The sequence below is a fragment of the Cebus imitator genome, unplaced genomic scaffold (genome assembly GCF_001604975.1).
Source record: "Cebus imitator isolate Cc_AM_T3 unplaced genomic scaffold, Cebus_imitator-1.0 Scaffold76, whole genome shotgun sequence".
Classification (NCBI taxonomy): Eukaryota; Metazoa; Chordata; class Mammalia; order Primates; family Cebidae; genus Cebus; species Cebus imitator.
This window is the reverse complement of record NW_016107391.1, coordinates 10,422,415-10,440,131: the sequence shown is the minus strand read 5'-3', so window position 1 is coordinate 10,440,131 and position 17,717 is coordinate 10,422,415. Positions and strand designations below refer to the sequence as shown.

Here is a 17,717-nt window from a genome sequence, read left to right as displayed (position 1 = left end):
TTTTAACAAATATGTGGTTTGTTTTATATTCTAAAGTAACTAGACATTAATCAAAATTAATACAAAATCCATATTTATGGGAGTCATAACGGATTCCAAAACTTATTCTGGAATAACTTACTTTGGAAAATGAGGCTACCCTCGCAATGTAAAAAAAAAAAAAAAAAAAATCAAAATAATAAAACTTTCCTTTAAATTGATAAACAATGATGTCAAAGAAAAATCTGCTTAAATTGCTCATTGAATGAATAACTTTAAGCAAGCAACCCAAAACAGGAGCATCTTTGTTAAATGAATTAGAACTTTTTCAGTTCAGTGACTATTTTTATTCATTTGTTCATTCATCAAATATTTATTGAATGTCTTCTTTGAGTTGGACACCAGAAGTCCAGCACTAAGTTAGACAAAATCTGTGCCCTTACAGAACTTACAATCTAGTGAAGAAATATCTGCACACTCATATTTACTGCAGCAGTATTTACACTAGCCAAGATATGTAATCAATCTAAGTGTCCATCAGCAGATGAATGGCTAAAGAAAATTTTGTATATATACATAATGAAATATTATTCAGCCATTAAAAAAATAAAATTCTGTTATCTGCTGCAACATGGATGAGCACGGAGGACGCAATGTTAAGTGAAATTTGTCAGGCACAGAAAAACAAATACCACATGTCCTCATTCACATGTAGAAAGTAAAAAAGTTGATCTCATAGAAGTAGAATAAAATAGTGGTTACAAGAGTCTGGGAAGTATATAGGGGAGGGAAGGATAGTGGAAAGTTGGTTAATGGAGTTTATGTATCAAAATATCATCCTATACCCCATAAATATGTACAATTATTATATCAATTAAAAATGCATATATTTAAAATAAATTAGGTAAAATAAAAATTCTTGTGGGTATGGCAAATTTTTTAAAATCCCATTTAAAAAACAAAACTTCTGAAACATGACTCTTAAAATTGTTGGCAATATTATGAAACTAGCTTTTAAGAAATTCAGAAGCTCAAACTGTGACATAAAATCAGAACGCTGAAAGTGAAAAAATAACTAGCACTACAGATTATTTCGTCTATAGAAATAATAAACAGAAAGTTAAGTAGTGAGGCCATTTCCTCACATTTACTCTACATCTCTCTCACTTTTTCCCCAAAACATTTATCCTCCCTACCAAAAAACCCTCAAAGTCACCAATTACCTCCATCTGGACTAATCTAATGGACACTCTTCTGTTTCTCATCTCATACAAACAATTTATCACTCACTCTTATCATTTTTAAACACTTCCTTTTCTTAATTTATCACTCACTCTTATCATTTTTAAACACTTCCTTTTCTTGGATCCCTGGCTTTTCCCTATCTGTCTTTGTAGATCTTCCTCTCTCAGATCTGTAGATTTCAACACATCCTCAGGGCAAAGCCCTAGGTCCTTTCCACTTCTCTATCTATACCCTTTTCCTAGATGATCTCATCCATCTGTAGTTTTAATATTAACCATACACACAAACTCTTATCTCCAATCCCAATCTCTACCGTGAACTCCAGATTGACTTTATTGAACTGTCATCTCTAGGTGGATATCTCAATGGCAATTAAAACTAGACCAAATATCCAAAATAGAACTTCTGACCCTCTCCCTCTGCCCTTAAAATTGTTATTTCATTTATTCATTCTACAAATATTTACTGAGCATATGCTCAGACACTGTGGTGTCCACTGGCACAATAATGTAAAATTTGGGAGAGATGGATTATAATAAATTATTAAAAGAGCGATGATGGATAGAAAGTGTGTTCTGATAGAAAATGGGGAGAAGGTTTATTTTTGATACTGTTTCAAGATCAGCCTCTATACCAGCCTGGGCAACACGCTGAAACCATGTAGACATGGCAACACCATGTCTACAAAAAATACAAAAATGAGCCAGGCAGGATGGCCCACACCTCATAGTTCCAGCTACTCAGAAGGCTGAGGTGGGAAGATCACTTGAGTCAAGGAGGCAGAGGTTGCAGTGAGCCAAAATCATACCACTGCTCTCTAGCCTGGGTGACAGAGCGAGATCCTGCTCCCCTCGCCCCCAAAAAATGACATCTACCTAACTACCTAGGCATCTACTCCCCACAGGTAACTCATTAGGTGAATTTAGAGTCCCGACTATAAAATAAATCTCAATGCTTACCACTGAAGAGAACGCTAGAGTAAGCAGAGAGACGTGGACAATGACAACTGTGATAGATGTCACAGAAGGACATGCGATAAGCTATGAAACAAAGTTACAGTCAGACCTACCCTAGTCTGGAAGAAATCGGAAAAGGCTTTCTGGAGCAAGGAATAATTAGAATAAGCCCAGATGATCACTACAAAAAGCTAAACAAAAAGGTGTAAGGACTATGTCAAGAACAGGGAGCAGTACAGTTTGGCATATCCCAGAATCTACAATAAATCCAAGGTGATAAAATCTTAAAAGGAGGAGAACAGATTAAGACACAGGCCAGAAGAAAGCAAGAATTTATCAAAGATTAATGAGGTCATGGCAAAAAGAAACAGAAGTCAACTAAAAAGGCTTCCGTTGGTCAAATGTGAGACAATTTGATTGGAGTGGATTAAAACACATTAAAATTCAACAGCTCATGATAATCTTTTAAAATGATAATTAAAACAAAAAATGTTCAGTGAACAACTCATTACCAATTACTTTGGAAAATGGCATAGGGAAATCATCTAATTTTTACGCTCCCTTTTCTGTAGCAAGGAGTAATCAAATAGTTGATAAAAGTTATTGCAGCAAATAAATGCACAAAAAGTTAGAGAATCAAGATATCACCATTTTGTAAACTCTAACAAATAATGAATTCAGGCAATAATCAACAAAGAATGCTAAAATCATTAAAGGAGAAATTTATGTAACAGAAGAATAAGGCGATACCACCTGAAACTAGTACAAGTGGGGCAATCAGGTATGTAGCTTTGATGAAGAGGAAGTACACAACATCTACAAAATATTTTTATTGAAAAAAAGGGAACCTAAATATGATAAAATATCTAAATCTAATTTCAAGTTTTCAGGAAATACAAGAAATAGAGGAATAAGTTAGAGCGAACTTACAGCAAACCTGAGCATCAGAATTGCATGGAGGGGGCTTTTTAAACCACATATTGCTAGGAAACCATAAGACTGCAAAAGCCAAACACAATGTGGGAAATTTCACATTTAAGCAGGGAGGGTTATTATAGAATAAAAATTACTTAAGCTACCTAACTGCAAATGCAATACACAGACTCTTAAGACTGACTCAAACAAACCTACCATAAAAAGACATATTGAGGTGACAGAAAATTGGAATATGGACTAAGATTAGCTTTTATTAAGGAATTTCTATTAATTCCATTAAGTTATATTGAGTACAATAATAGTATAGTGGCTATTTTTTTAAATGTCATTATGGGGAAAAAAAAAAGTCAAAGCTAGTGAATTGGCAAAAGTCTCACTATGCAGAATAGGCAAAAGCCTTCCTTTAATGAGTCTGGGCCCAAACCAAGTGGTTCTTACACAAGACTGATATCGTAACAATAACAACTACCTCTGGTTCCTGAAAGCCACGTGCTAAGCACCACATTAAGTTCTTTACATGACTTATCTCTGAATCCTTAAAATAAACCTGTTATGAAGATATTACATTCTAAACATCATTTTGTCTGCGGTTCATGATCACAGCACATTTCTTTTTTTGAGACAGAGTTTCACTCATCACCCAGGCTACAGTGCAATGGCATGATCTCGGCTCACTGCAACCTCCTACTCCCAGGTTCAGGCGATTCTCCTGCCTCAGTCTCCCGAGTAGCTGAGATTACAGGCACCCGCCACCGTGAGCCACCATGCCCGGCCACAACTGGCACTTTTTAAAAAAGCATAATGGGCCAGGCGCAGTGGATCATGCCTGTGATCCCAGGACTTTGGGAGGCCGAGCCAGGTGGATCACCTGAGATGAGGATTTTGAGACCAGCCTGGCCAAAGTGGTGAAATTCCATCTCTACTAAAAACACAAAAATCAGCTGGGCATGGTGGCGGGTGCCTATAATCCCAGCTACTCAGGAGGCTGAGGCAGGAGAATCGCTTGAACCCAGGAGGCAGAGGTTGCAGTGAGCCGAGGTTGTGCCATTGCACTACAGCCTGGGTGACAAGAGCGAAACACGGTCTCAAAAAAAAAAAAAAAAGTGCTAATTCCCCAAAAAAGGATTCCTGCAAGGAAGGCATGATATACTAGAATGAAAACTAAACGTGAGTCTACTCAAAAACCTGGGTTACATAAAAAGATGCTGAATATGATCTTTGGGAAATGCAAATTAAAACCACAAGATACTATTAAAATGGCTATAATCAAAAGAATCAAAAAAACAATTAAGACAGTAAGTTTCAGCCAGGCATAGTGGCTCATGCCTGTAATCTCGGCACTTTGGAAGGCCAAAGTGGGAGGCCACTCAGGAGGCTGAGGTGGGAGGATTACTTGAGCCCAGGAGGTCAAAGCTGCAATGAGCCGATTGCATCACTGCACTCTAGCCTGGGCAAGAGAGACCCTATCTCAAAAAAAAAAAAAAAAAAATGTAAATTTTGTAGGTTTTTTACAATAAAATGTTTTAATTAAATAACAATATCAATATTGAAGGGACTGTGAAGAAACTTTAACCTTCACGCACTGCTACTGAGAATACAAAATGGTACAACTATTTTTTAAAAGTCTGACAATTTTTTTTAAAGTTAAACACAACACTTAGCATATGACTCTGCAACCCCACTCCTAGGTATCCACCCAAGAGAAATGAAAATATATGTCCACATAAAGCCTTATACACAAACATTAACAGCAGCATTATTCATAATAGCCCAAATCTGGAAAAAAAAAACCAATGTCCTCCAACTAGTGAGTGAATAAACAAATCATGGTATATCTACACAATGGAATACCATTCAGTAATAAAATTGAAGGAACTGGCTGGATAGTGGCTCATCCCTGTAAGTTCAGAACTTTAGGAGACCAAGGTGAGAGGATCGCTTGAGCCCAGGAGGTTCATGATGCATCAGGCATGGTTGCGCCACCGCACTCCAGCCTGTTGACAGAGTGAGACCTGTCTCAAAAAAATAAAAGGAACTAACAAATGCAACAAATAACCCACACACAAGACTATGGGCAGAAAGTATCAGTGACCTGGTTGAGGAGGGGTTAGGCTGCAACAGAGCATGAGGGAACTTTTTGGGTGATGGAAAAGTTCTAAAACTTCATTGGGGTGGTGGGTATACAACTGTATACAATGTATGCTTAAAATGTATTTACACTTTGTTGTGTATAAATTATAGCTCAATGAAATTGTTTTTTAAAAATCCTGGGTTGATTAGATCTGTAAGTTATTAGTTGTGTGACATTAACCAGAATTTTAATTTTTTTCTTCAGATATGCCTGTTCTATTTCATCAGTTTTCATTTCTCACATGCACACGTTTCATTTTTAAAGTGAGCAATTCTACAATGTACTGCAGTTACTGGGCTTACTGATAATTCTTACTTCCACTAGCAAAAGTATATAGTTGTCTGTACTGCTATTTGCTCTATCTCGTAAGATTGTTGTGAAACATCAAATAAGATAACTGATGAGAAAGTCTTTTGGTAACTGTAAAACAGTATTGCACAACTATACAGTAGACTTTACTTTAAAAAATAGACGAGAAATTTTTTTTATGTGAGTGACTTGAGACCCTTGTAAACCTAGGTACCCAAAGTCAATCTTTGCACAGAAACAGAAAGCAGTTGTCTATTCAAATGCCACCTTCTAAATATCCAATTGGAACCTGTTTCCTATTGTCTCTTGAGTTACTCAATGGCTCAATATAGTATTAACTAAGATGCACTTTCATTTTTCAAAGGAAAAACAACACTAAAGAAATGTTTAAAGAGAGACAGATGAGCATGGCACATTTATTTTTCAGGTGAAAAGACAGATTAGTGGAAAAATGTCTTCAATTCCACATGCATTTATTGAGTGTTTTCTGCTGAGACCTGCATCAGCAAGAGAGAGTGAATAATTTTAATAATATCAAAATTTCTTACTACTGTGGCACAATCATTTCAATTTTGCCCGTTCCAAAATTTGACAGATTCTCTTTTTGTTTATTTGTTTGTTTCTACTACTGCTGTACAACTGGGCTCTCTCCTATCCTACCAAGTTTGTGTGGTATTTGACATTTAGCCTAGTTATATTTGCAAGTTTCCACACTGCAATACGTATAAAGGCCGTTTGGACATAATCTCTTCCTCGGGCGCAGTTTAACAACTAAATTTTACTTTGAATCTAGGTGTACATCAAATCTTACAATTCTAAAAAGTTATTCTGTCAGCAACAGGTACTACAATGAAAAATTAACAAAGCCTGCAACACCACAAAATACTCTGCTAACCTTTTCAATTTTTAAGACTCCTTTTCAGTAACAGCTCTGAGGAGGAAGAATCTACAGCCAATTCCAAGACCAGATTTCATTTAATTTGGTCTTGCTTCAGTAGTAGCCCTAAACCCTTAGGTTTCACATTTCTTTTTTGATAACATTAAGGTCGCTCGGTTCAGTTACTGCACACCGCCAATTTTAGCGTCCAAAAAACCTGAAAGAACAGCACCTTGCCTACTCACTCCTCCAACCTTCTCTCAACTCAGTAGCTTGGCCAAACGTGCTGCTCTCTCCACAACGCCAACCAAGCTGGAACGCAGCACCCGGAGGACGACTGGTCACGGGGAGGAGGGGAGAACTTCGCGGCCCCGGAGTACGGCGGCTGAGGTCCAATCCAGCCCGCGCCCAACTCCACTCTGTGCCAGGAAGGCGTGTGGACCCAAAGTCTCAGGCCGCGGTGCTAGGTCCGGAGGAGCAGAGTCGCGCGTGGCTGGGGACAGGTCGTAAACAAACCGACGGGAGGAGGGGGAAGGGGCACCGGCGAGGGGGGTGGGGTAAGAGGAGAGACAGGACCTCGCTTCAACCCTCCACCGCGAGCCCGCAGCCGGCTCCACCCCACCGTGGACCAGGTGCTGGTTTCCGCGCGGCACTTCCGCGCGAGTCTCAACACCGAAGGCCCCAACACTCCTGGAGCTCGTAGCCCACAAGACCATCGGCTCCGCGACCCCAGCCCTACAGCGCCCTACCTGAACCCGCAATCTGGGTCCCGGGGGTCGCGGCCGGGCGCGCCCAGCCCGCTCCTCTTGCTGAAGAGCTTCTGGAACAGCGTAGGGGCCATGGTAGCCACGGCCAGGCAGGGGTCGCTCCGCTGGGCGCTTGCTAGGCCCCCGCTCCTACAGCCGCCCCGCCACCCCCATGGGCGCCTCAGTCATATGACAGAAATTAGTCACTTCAAACGGCCACGGCGCGCGGGGCGGGGCGTGAGGCGAGGCCGGCGCTCATTGGCTGGAGGTAGGCCGCATCACGTGGCGGCGCGCGGAGCAGGGGGCAAGGCGGGGGCGTGGGGCGGAGCTGTCTTCCATAGGCTCACTGGCGGGTCCCGTCACGTGGCAGCTCACGGGGCGGGGCTGGAAGGTGGGTAGGGATGTGTAGCGGGAGCGGGGTCAGTGTCGATACTCCCGCGTGAGGCTGTCAGCGGCCATCAGAGGCTAGCCAGGGTGGCGCGGGGACGATGCTACGGGCCTTGGAGTTCAGAAACCTTCGACCCCCATACCCACAGAGTTGCTTAGGGAACCACGGGCAACCAACAATCGCTTGTCAGCCCCTCCCTAGTTTCTGTGGCTTCACACCTCCATTCCGCACCCGGCAGAGTCAGGCTGGCCCTGTAGCACTGAAGGCACACGAGCGTACCCGTGGGGCCGTGGTCAAGGCTGAACTTTGAGCCCAGGACCCCAGGCCCGCCCTTAGTAGGCCGCGCCGACCCGCGAAAGGTCTAGAATCTGGACAGCGCGGAGGCTGGCTCACGGGGACTGGTGGAGGACCTCGGGGCACCCTTGCCACAGCCATGGCACCCCGCAAAGACGACCTTGGGCAGGGACTGCGGGCAGTCGCCCTCAGTGTTTATACTAGCGCCTCGAACCCTGACACAGGGAATTAGTCTCTTGGAAGAGCTAGTGATTGGTGGCTCAGGAGTTAGGCTGTTTCCTTGGTAACCAACAAAATCAGAAGTGAAACCAACGAAGGCAGGAAGCCTAAAGACATATATGTACAGATATCTAATCCTTTTTGCGCTATTTAGAATTTTAATAAATCTGTCTTAATGTTTAAGTATGATGAAGGGAGGAACTGTGGAATTTTAACCAAGTTATAGGGAAGAAACGCTTTCTAAAAAAGAAAAACCTTGCTTACATATGACCTCACAGTCTTATTTAATCCATGGAACCAAAATATATCAGTTTGGATCAAACTAATCTTATAAATTTTCAGCACCCCCATCCATTCACTCACCTTCCAGGATGAGGAAGCTTGTACAATGGGATGCAATTCCTCGGAGAAATGTAGGAAATAACTTGTATACGGTTGGAAGCCTGGATAAAAATACTTTGGGCAGGTGTGGTAGCTCACATTTGTAATCCCAACGCTGCGAGGCCAAGGCAGGCAGATCTCTTGAGCTCAGTAGTTCAAGACCAGCTTGGGCAACAGTAAGACCCTGTCTCTACAAAAAAAAATTTTTTTAATTAGCCAGGTGTGCCCGGGCACTGTAGCTCATGCCTGTAATCCCAGCACTTTGGGAGGCCAAGGCTGGTGGATCACACGAGGTCAGGAGTTTGAGACCAGCCTGACCAACATGGTGAAACCCCCGTCTCCAAAAAATTAGCTGGGTGTGGTGGCACATTACTGTTAGCCCAGCTACTCGGGAGGCTGAGGCAGGAGAAATGCTTGAACCCGGGAGATGGAAGTTACAGTGAGCCAAGATTGCGCCATTGAACTCCAGCCTGGGCCACAAGAGTGAAATTCCGTCTCAAAAATAAACAACACAGAAATTAGCCAGGTGCGGTCACGGCATATGCCTGTGGTCCCAGCTACTCGGGTGGCTAAGGTGGGAGGATGGCTTGAGTGTGGGAAGTCAATGCTGCAGTGAGTGCCACTTGCGCTTCAGCCTGGGCAACACAGCAGGGCCCTATCTCAAAAACGAAACAAAAAAAAAACTTTTTCGGAGTTTCATTTAACTAGGTATACAAATCAAATTTTCTTTAAGTGGCTACCAACTCCCACTGATTTGCAGCTAGAGTTTAAGCTATAAATAAGGGTCTGAAGATATTTACAAAAGAAAAAGTAATAGGCAGAATTTATATCCCTATGAGAATTTGTCAGTGACTGAAATACTGAGTCTCAATGTTCCAAGATTTTTTTAAAGCACTATTTATAAATGATTAAGATATTAACATATTCATTCCACAATCATTTAAATTCTAGGAAGTGGGGATCCAAAGTAAAGAGCCAGCTTTCTAGGTGAGAAGACAGTAAATAAGTATATAAAGTTATTTCAGGTAATGACTACTGTTGTTAAGTTAGTAAGAACTTAGTAATCAAATGAGGGTGTCAGCAAACACTGCGGAGGTACTATTTGAGGTGCTTAGGTTGAAATTCATTCAGTTTCTCTGTATATTACCCAAGCTCCAGAAGCTACTGGGCAATATGGGATCAAAACAGCAGTAGTATTTCACCCAGACATTTCAGATACTTCTCTGGCACCAAATGCAGAAAGATTTCTAACAGAGTAAAATGAGCTATGTATATTTTTCTCACAAAACATTTGAATGTAGAATGAAATTTTTGTAAACAAAAAAATAAAGTCAATGCAATTTTTAAAAAGTCAAAAGAAATGTAGATCCTATCAGTCAATTAATGGGGCAATCATTTGAAGAAGTTTTGTTTTTACATTAGTTAAGTTACACTAAATGAGTACAAGTGGAAACAGGCTCAAGTCTGTCTGTACAGGACCAAAGACACTAAGGATTAATGGCTGTTCATGACTGGCACAAAAAAGAATAGTTTCGGGTCCCCTCAGAAGGAACTTTCCAAATACAATAACCTTGTGTGCTTTCATCTTGGGGAAAAAAATTACTTCATGGGTAATTATAGATACTAATCATGTAATAGCTTTATTTCTGTAGTCTCATTTAGTGTTATACTTGACAGGTACAGAGAAAAACTAGATTTACTTCCTATTATCCATCACATTTCTCCTACATTGCAGTGTAATACTAAAGTCACAAAATCAGAGAGCACTGAAATGATAGAAGTTTGTAATAAGAGAGGACACTGATAGACTGGATAAAGAAAATGTAGCACATATACACCATGGAATACTATGCAGCCATAAAAAGGGATGAGTTCATGTCCTTTGCAGGGACATGGATGAAGCTAGAAACCGTAATTCTCAGCAAACTAACATAAGAACAGAAAACCAAACACCACATGTTCTCCCTCATAAGTGGGAGTTGAACAATGAGAACACATGGACACAGGGAGGGAAACATCACACACTGGGGCCTGTCGTGGTGGGGGACAAGGGTTGGGATAGCATTAGGGGAAATACCTAATGTAGATGACAGGGTGATGGATGCAGCAAACCACCATGGCACGTGTATAACTATGTAACAAACCTGCATGTTCTGCACGTGTACACCAGAAATTAAAATATAATAATATAAAAAAGAGGATACAACTATACATAATTTTAAAGATTAAATTTTAAATATTTCAATTTTAGTGAATATTATCTTTTTTCCCCCCTCTTACTTAGTACTACATCCCATCACAGAGAAGCTGAGGTGTCTTACAGGCAGCCTTTTTAAGTTTAACAAGTCAGCAAAGAGGAAATGTAAGAAAGAAAATAATTGCCGGGCGCGGTGGCTCACGCCTGTAATCCCAGCACTTTGGGAGGCCGAGGCAGGTGGATCATGAGGTCAAGAGGTGGAGACCATCCTGGTCAACATGGTGAAACCCCATCTCTACAAAAAATACAAAAAATTGGCTGGGCATGGTGGCTCATGCCTGTAATCCCAGCTACTCAGGAGGCTGAGGCAGGAGAATTGCCTGAACCCAGGAGGCGGAGGTTGCAGTGAGCCAAGACAGCGCCATTGCGCTCCACCCTGGGTAACAAGAACGAAACTCCGTCTCAAAAAAAAAAAGAAAGAAAATAATTATCTACTCATTCACGTTATATCAGTGTGAACTATTGGGCAACAAAGATTAGACATAAGGCCTACACTCTCACTCAAGGGTAGAAGATTCAGTCTCCCCAAAACTTCAACAGTCTGGGTTTCTGTCCACCTGCTTCAAAGATTCCCCCCAATAGCATAAAAGACATGGGTACACTTTGCTATAGGCATTTGCTGGTTACCACATGTAGGAAAAGGTGGCAACAAAACTAAAATCTTCCTCCTTTAACCACCATACTAATAAGTATAGCCTCAATTATGCTGAATTATCCTGAAACAAATTATAATTTCATTGATAATATCTCATAACAAGACATTCAAAATCAAGATGATCAAGTATACCTGCCTGAAAAACATTTAGATGGGCTCAAAGTACCTCACTTTTAAAAACTCTTAAACCAACTGACCATTTATTGCTATATAATAAGGAAATGGCAGTAGTCTCAAGCATCAGAAAACATAAACAGTGAGTAATTCAACAAACATTTCTTGAGTCCCTCCAACATCTCAAACTCTAGGTATGGCGAATATGGTACAGAACAAAAGAGTCCTTATTCTTAGAAACTGAGTTGTTTTTTTTTTTTTTTTGAGATGAAAAAGATAGTCAAGGAGAAAACATGTTTCTGCGCTGTGTGAGTGAGCTTGTGATTGAAAGCCGAGAGGTGAGTGGGTTTCCTTTTTTTTTTTTTTTTGTGAGAAGAGACAAACAAGATGTTTGCAAGTTGTGCTAGGAGCTAGGAAAGAAAGCATGGATAGCAAGCAACTAATGGAGACCAAATTTAGATAGAGTGGTCAGGGAAAGCCTATCCAAAGACGTGGGATTTGAGCTAAGATGTAAAGAATGTAAAGGAACCAGCCATAGGAAGAAGGTGGTGAAGAACATTCTGGCAAAGGGAAGAAAAAGTACAAAGCTCTAAGAGAGCTTTGGGCCTGTTTGAAGAGGAGAAAGGAGGCCAGAAGAACGAAAACATACTTTGAGAATGGGAGATGGTTTGAAATGGTTAGAAAGATACAAGGGACCAGATTACATAGGACCTTGTAAATTATGGAAAGGAGGTCAGACTGAGTGTGATGGGAGCTGTCAGAGGAGTTTAAAACAGGGAGGGACATGATACAATTTATGATTCTACTGTGGCTGTTCTGTGGATAAGGAATTTAAAAGAGGAAGAATGGAATCAGAGAAATGAAACAGGTGACTATCTGTACTTTAAGAGAGAATCAATGGTGGCGAGCAAGTTATTTTGGAGATACACACTTGTAATAGGAATGAAGGAAAGAATAATCAAAGATGATTCCTAGGTTTTTGCTGTGAGCAACTAAGTAGAAGTCATTTCCTGATTAAAAGACCAGGGAACACATGGATTTGAAGAGGAAAACCAAACATATTAAGTTTGGATGTATTAAGTTTGAATTGCCTATTAGACATCCATGTGGAGATACTGAGTAGAATATATGGGGAGAAATTAGGATTAGTGAGAGAAATTTGGGAGGCATTAGCTTCTAGATGAATTTAAAATAATGGAATGGATGACTTTACCTGAAGGGAGTGTATATATAAAGAAGGTTAGGAACTAAGGCCCAAAGAGGATAACACTTACAGGTCTGAAGGAGAAAGATCCAACATAGAAGAATGAGAAGGAGCAGCAGTAAGACAAGAGAAGAAAACGTCTCCAAAAAGAGAAATAAGTCAACTATGTTGAATGTTGCTGAAAATTTAAGTGTTCATTACATTTGTCAATATGGATATCTTGACAAGAACAGTTTCAGTGGAGTAATGTGAGTAAAACCCAGGTTCCAAAAGACAAAGGGGGCAAATAGGAAGTGGTAAAGGAAACGCAGACAACTCCTCTTTTTTTGCTGAGATGGGGAGCAGACAGGAGATGGAAAGGGAAAATTGGTTTTCTTTTGTTTAAAATGGGAGATATTAGAGAATTTTGTATGCAACCAAAACAATCTAATAGAGATGGTGAAAATAAGCATCTACTATGTTCCAGGTGCTAGGAATACAATATAAACAGGAAGGGTACAGGCCCTGTCCTTAAGAAACTAAGTAACAAAAAAGTATTACAGATTGTGATAAGTTCTGTTAGGTAATCAAACTTTTCCTTCACATATAAATTGGCTTGAAATTCTCATCTAGAATTATTATAAGTGCACAAAACTATGACAAAGATTATTTTAACAAATATTTTTCAAACATTTAATATGCTTAATATGTGTCCGTGCTAGAATCCAGAAATACAATAAAGAAGAAGTCATAGTTTCTGCATTCAAGGACCTTACAGTCTAAGGAGAAAAAGCAATCGACAGGTTGGGTACAATGGCTCATGCCTGTAATCTCAGCACTTTGGGAGGCCGAGGCAGGTGAATCACTTGAGATCAGGAGTTCAAGACCAGCCTGGCCAACATGACAAAACCATTGTATGTACTAAAAATACAAAAATTAGCCGGGCATGATGGTGCACACCTGTAGCCCCTGCTACTCAGGAGGCTGAGGCAAGAGAATCACTTGAACCCAGGAGGCGAAGGTTGCAGTGAGCCAACGTTGCGCCAGTGCCTCCAGCCTGGGTGACAAAGAGCAAGGCTCTGTAACAAAAAAAAGTAAAAATAAAAATAAAAAATTGATGGGCAATTATAGTACATTGTGATAAATGCTATGATGTGGGAAACTCTAGAAAGATTTTGACTGAGTGCATTAGTCAGGATGTTCTATGTTGCACATGATAGAAAACTCAAACAAAACTAACATAAGCAAAGAATGAAACTGATGAGCACTCATAACTGGATCTAATGTAGATGAACAGTTCAGGCACAGCTTTAACCAAGGACTGCAACAATAGTGTTGAGAATTCAATTTGTTCTTCCCATCTCTAATTTCTCTGTACAGACTCTATTCCCAGGTAGTGTCTCCAATTGTGGACATAAGCTGGCCCCCAGCAGCTTCCATGATATATCCTTTCAGATAAAAGTGCAGGAGAAAAAGGAAAGTGTGTCCCAGCATTCCAAGCAGAAAAGCTCTGATATTTAATCCCAATAAGATCATTATAGGCCTTGGACCTATCCCCAAACCAATTACTGTGCCAGAGTTGAGAAGGCTAATGTGAATTGGCTTATGCCATTAAAGGCCTACCCCTGGAACTATCGTGGGATCAATCTCACCTAAACCATATGGCTTAGAAATTTAAAATCTACTTAGGGTAAAGTTAGAAGGGCAATGGATAGATGCAGGGAAAGTCACCACAAATGCCCACAACCAATATCCATAACAGAGACAAAAACATGGGGTCAACTGCACAGAGATGGTAACTAAAGCTGTGAGTAGATGACATCACCTAATTTAAGTGTGTTGCATGAAAAGAGGCCCCAGAACAGAACCCTAGGAAACACCAAAACTCAAAGATTGGGCAGAGGAAGAGAAGCCTTTGGAAGAAATTGAAAAGAGTGAGCTAAGATGAGATGAAAGCCTGGAGGATATGTTTCAGAGAAGTCATTCTTTTCTGGAGGCGTTTAGGAAGAAAGTACTAGTCTGCAACATCATTAGCTAGAAGAAGTTGGGTAAGATGAGAACTGAAAAATATCCCTTAGATTAGCATTGAGGAGGTTGCTGGGAGCCTTAAGGGGAACAATGTCAGTGGAGAAACAAAGCTGAGGCCAAATTATGTGTGTTTGGGTGTATTTAGGGAGGGTAAAAGGTGAGAGGTCTGTGAGAAAGTAGAAAGCACACTCTTTAGGAAACGTGAATGCAAACAGATGAGGAATGATGGGTTAGCTAGAAGAACATATGGAGTCAAGGTAGGATTTAACATGTAAGATGATGAAACATTTTTAAATTCAAGTTAAAAAATAAGAGTAGAGCAGGAGAGGTTGAAGATAACTTTTTGGGCATCATACCCTTTCTATAAACACGTATGCTATATATAACATAAAGAGGATATTCATAACTGAACAAGCCATGATGAATGATATCTTGGAGAGGTGGAAAAAAAAAACCATTCTAGTTAAAAATTTTAAAATGGAAATGACATCACCTTTCAGGTTTTTGTTTTGTATTGTTTTGTTTTGTTTTGTTTCTGAGATAGAGTCTCGCTCTGTCACCCAGGCAGGAGTGCAGTGGCACGATCATTGCTCACTACAACTTCTGCCTCCTGGGCTCAAGCAATTCTCCCACTTCAGACACCTGAGTAGTTGAGACTACAGGCACGTGCCACCACACCCAGCAAAGTTTTGTACTTTTTTTGTAGAGACAGAGTGTCCCTACGTTGCCCAGCCTAGTCTCAAACTCCTGGGCTCAAGCGATCTGTTTGCTTCAGCCTCCCAAAGCGCTGGGATTATATAGGCATGAGCCACTATGCCCAGCTCTTTCATGTACTTTTAACTGAATTTTTTAACTGAACAAAAACCTGAGATTTGTTTTTAATGAGATAAAATTTTAAGATATAATTTAAAATGATTAAAAATAAAGTTCAGTTACATGCTGAAGTAAAAGGGTTGGTTTTTTTTAGATAGCAGTCTGTGTTGAAAATGGATGAAAACTATGAGCTCCTCATCCCAGAAAGAGATGACTTTTTTCATGTTCTTCCAGGGAGATTCAATGAAAGACCTCTTAGGCCTGCAACAGATGCAAGATTAAGCATACAGTCTTTTCCAGGGACTTACCAATAGGATTCTTCTTTGGACTTCTCATGTTACCAGCCAGCAGGCTCCTTCTGCTTTCCTTCCTCTTAATCATAATTGAAGCTGTTGTGTCCTCACTCCTAAGTCTTGAATACCAACACCAATTCCAATTCCTTACCCTCTCCCACCTTTCCTTGTACTCCAGTCTATAATACAAAAATATTGGCCGGGCAATGGTGACTCACGCCCGTAATCCCAGCACTTTGGGAGGCTGAGGCGGGCGGATTATGAGATTAAGAGATCGAGACCATCCTGGCCAATATGGTGAAACCCTGTCTCTACTAAAATACAAAAATTAGCTGGGCATGGTGGCACATGCCTGTAGTCCCAGCTACTCGGGAGGCTGAGGCAGGAGAATTGCTTGAACCTGGGAGGCAGAGATTGAAGCGAGCTGAGATAGTGCCACCGCACTCCAGCCTGGCGCCTGGCGACAAAGCAAGACCCTGTTTAAAAAAAATAAATAAAAAAAATTGACTATGCCTTTTCTGGGGAGAAGAAAAAAATATATTATACTCAAATGTTACTGCCTCATATCTTGGCTCCACCACTTCCTAAATTACATAACCCTGGCCAAATACTTACCTCTCTGGGCTCCCTATATTTTCTTCATCAGCAATATGAAACTATCAAATGTTTATTTCTACCAACCCCACCAGGCCCAATCTAAGAATCAAGTATCATTCTTTCTCATAGGAACCTACCACCTGATAAGAAACCAGCAAATAATTCATTCTCATTCTCTCCCATCCCACCTGAATTATAAACTGCTTGAAGGCAGAGAACAGGGCTTCTATTTCATTCCTTACTTCCCCACTGCTTATCACATTTCTTCTTTTAAACTCACCACAAGAGTTGCTGACTTAGTTGAGTATTAATTTAGAATACAGGTCTAAATTTTATGCTAGCCTCCATTGTTAACTGTCTCATCTATGTTTCTTCACAACTTTTCCATATTTCACCTTCAGATGAAATCACAAAATCACAAATAGCTTTGTTAGTGGCTTAAAGCCTAGTCAAATCATTACAAGGATATCTTCATAGGGATGCCTTGTTAAAAATGAGTACTATACAGGTATTTAACTATAAATTAACTCATAGATGTTATAATTTTTCTTAATCCTGAAGTTTTTAAAATTTGATTCTTAGGAATATATATTAGTAAAGCCCTTTAGCATCAAGGACTAATCAAGTTAAAATCTCTCCAAGTTACACAACTGGACTCTGTTCACTGTACAGGATTACTGCTTTTAAAGAAGGGCATTGTTGAAATACTGCAAGTTATATTACCAAATTTTTAAAAATCCTACAGATAGTATTAGCTAAAGAAGGTTTTTTGGGGATAAGGTAATATATTAAATAATATGGGACTGATTATACATATTATACATTCCCTGCTTCAGCAAACCTTGAGTATAGAGTTTCTTTCAGTCAGACCTGAAATTAGGTCTCTAACTCATGTGGTTTCAATTAAGTTCCGTTAAAAATAGCTCGTAATATAAGCATTTGCATTTTTAGCACTTCAGTAACTTCACTACCTTTTAGTGTTTTTTGTTTGTTTGTTTTTGTTTTTTTCTACATTGCTTTAGAGAAAGATTTACTACTTTTAATCATACTAACAATAAACTTTGAAGAAAAAAAAAAACATCAAAGGAAGTTACATTGTACCCTGGCATTGGCTTTCTTTTTCTTTCTGAGAACTCTCAGGGATGAAGCCTCCTTATGAATAGCTAAAACCATCTATTTTAGTGTACAGTCTTCTAATACTAGTGATTTGGTTCTTTATCTTATAATATAAATACATACATTTAAGAAGCATATGAATGTTTTTTTCTTAACTGATTAAAAGTAAATGACAAGAACCTCAACTGAATTTCAACACA

The 17,717-nt window shown here is 40.0% G+C and overlaps 2 protein-coding genes across 2 annotated transcripts in view; both read right to left on the bottom strand.

Annotated features, from left to right (window-relative positions):
• FNIP1 (folliculin interacting protein 1) overlaps positions 1-7,393 on the bottom strand; it is a 152,582-nt gene extending 145,189 nt beyond the window's left edge. Inside the window, exon 1 of the mRNA XM_037739958.1 lies at positions 7,183-7,393. Coding sequence (XP_037595886.1) covers positions 7,183-7,274 — 92 coding nt within the window. The 5' untranslated portion in view covers positions 7,275-7,393. The remainder of the gene's footprint in view (positions 1-7,182) is intronic.
• On the bottom strand, positions 5,954-7,327 carry LOC108306972. The gene has a single exon (XM_017532137.1). It carries the CDS (start codon positions 7,147-7,149, stop codon positions 6,775-6,777), a length of 375 nt encoding a protein of 124 aa, XP_017387626.1. The 5' UTR covers positions 7,150-7,327; the 3' UTR covers positions 5,954-6,774.
• Positions 7,394-17,717: the final 10,324 nt, after the last annotated feature.

What these genes read in the sequence shown, in the direction of transcription:
- LOC108306972 (XM_017532137.1), bottom strand. Translation starts at nt 7,149, where the DNA reads ATGGTCTTGTGGGCTACGAGCTCCAGGAGTGTTGGGGCCTTCGGTGTT.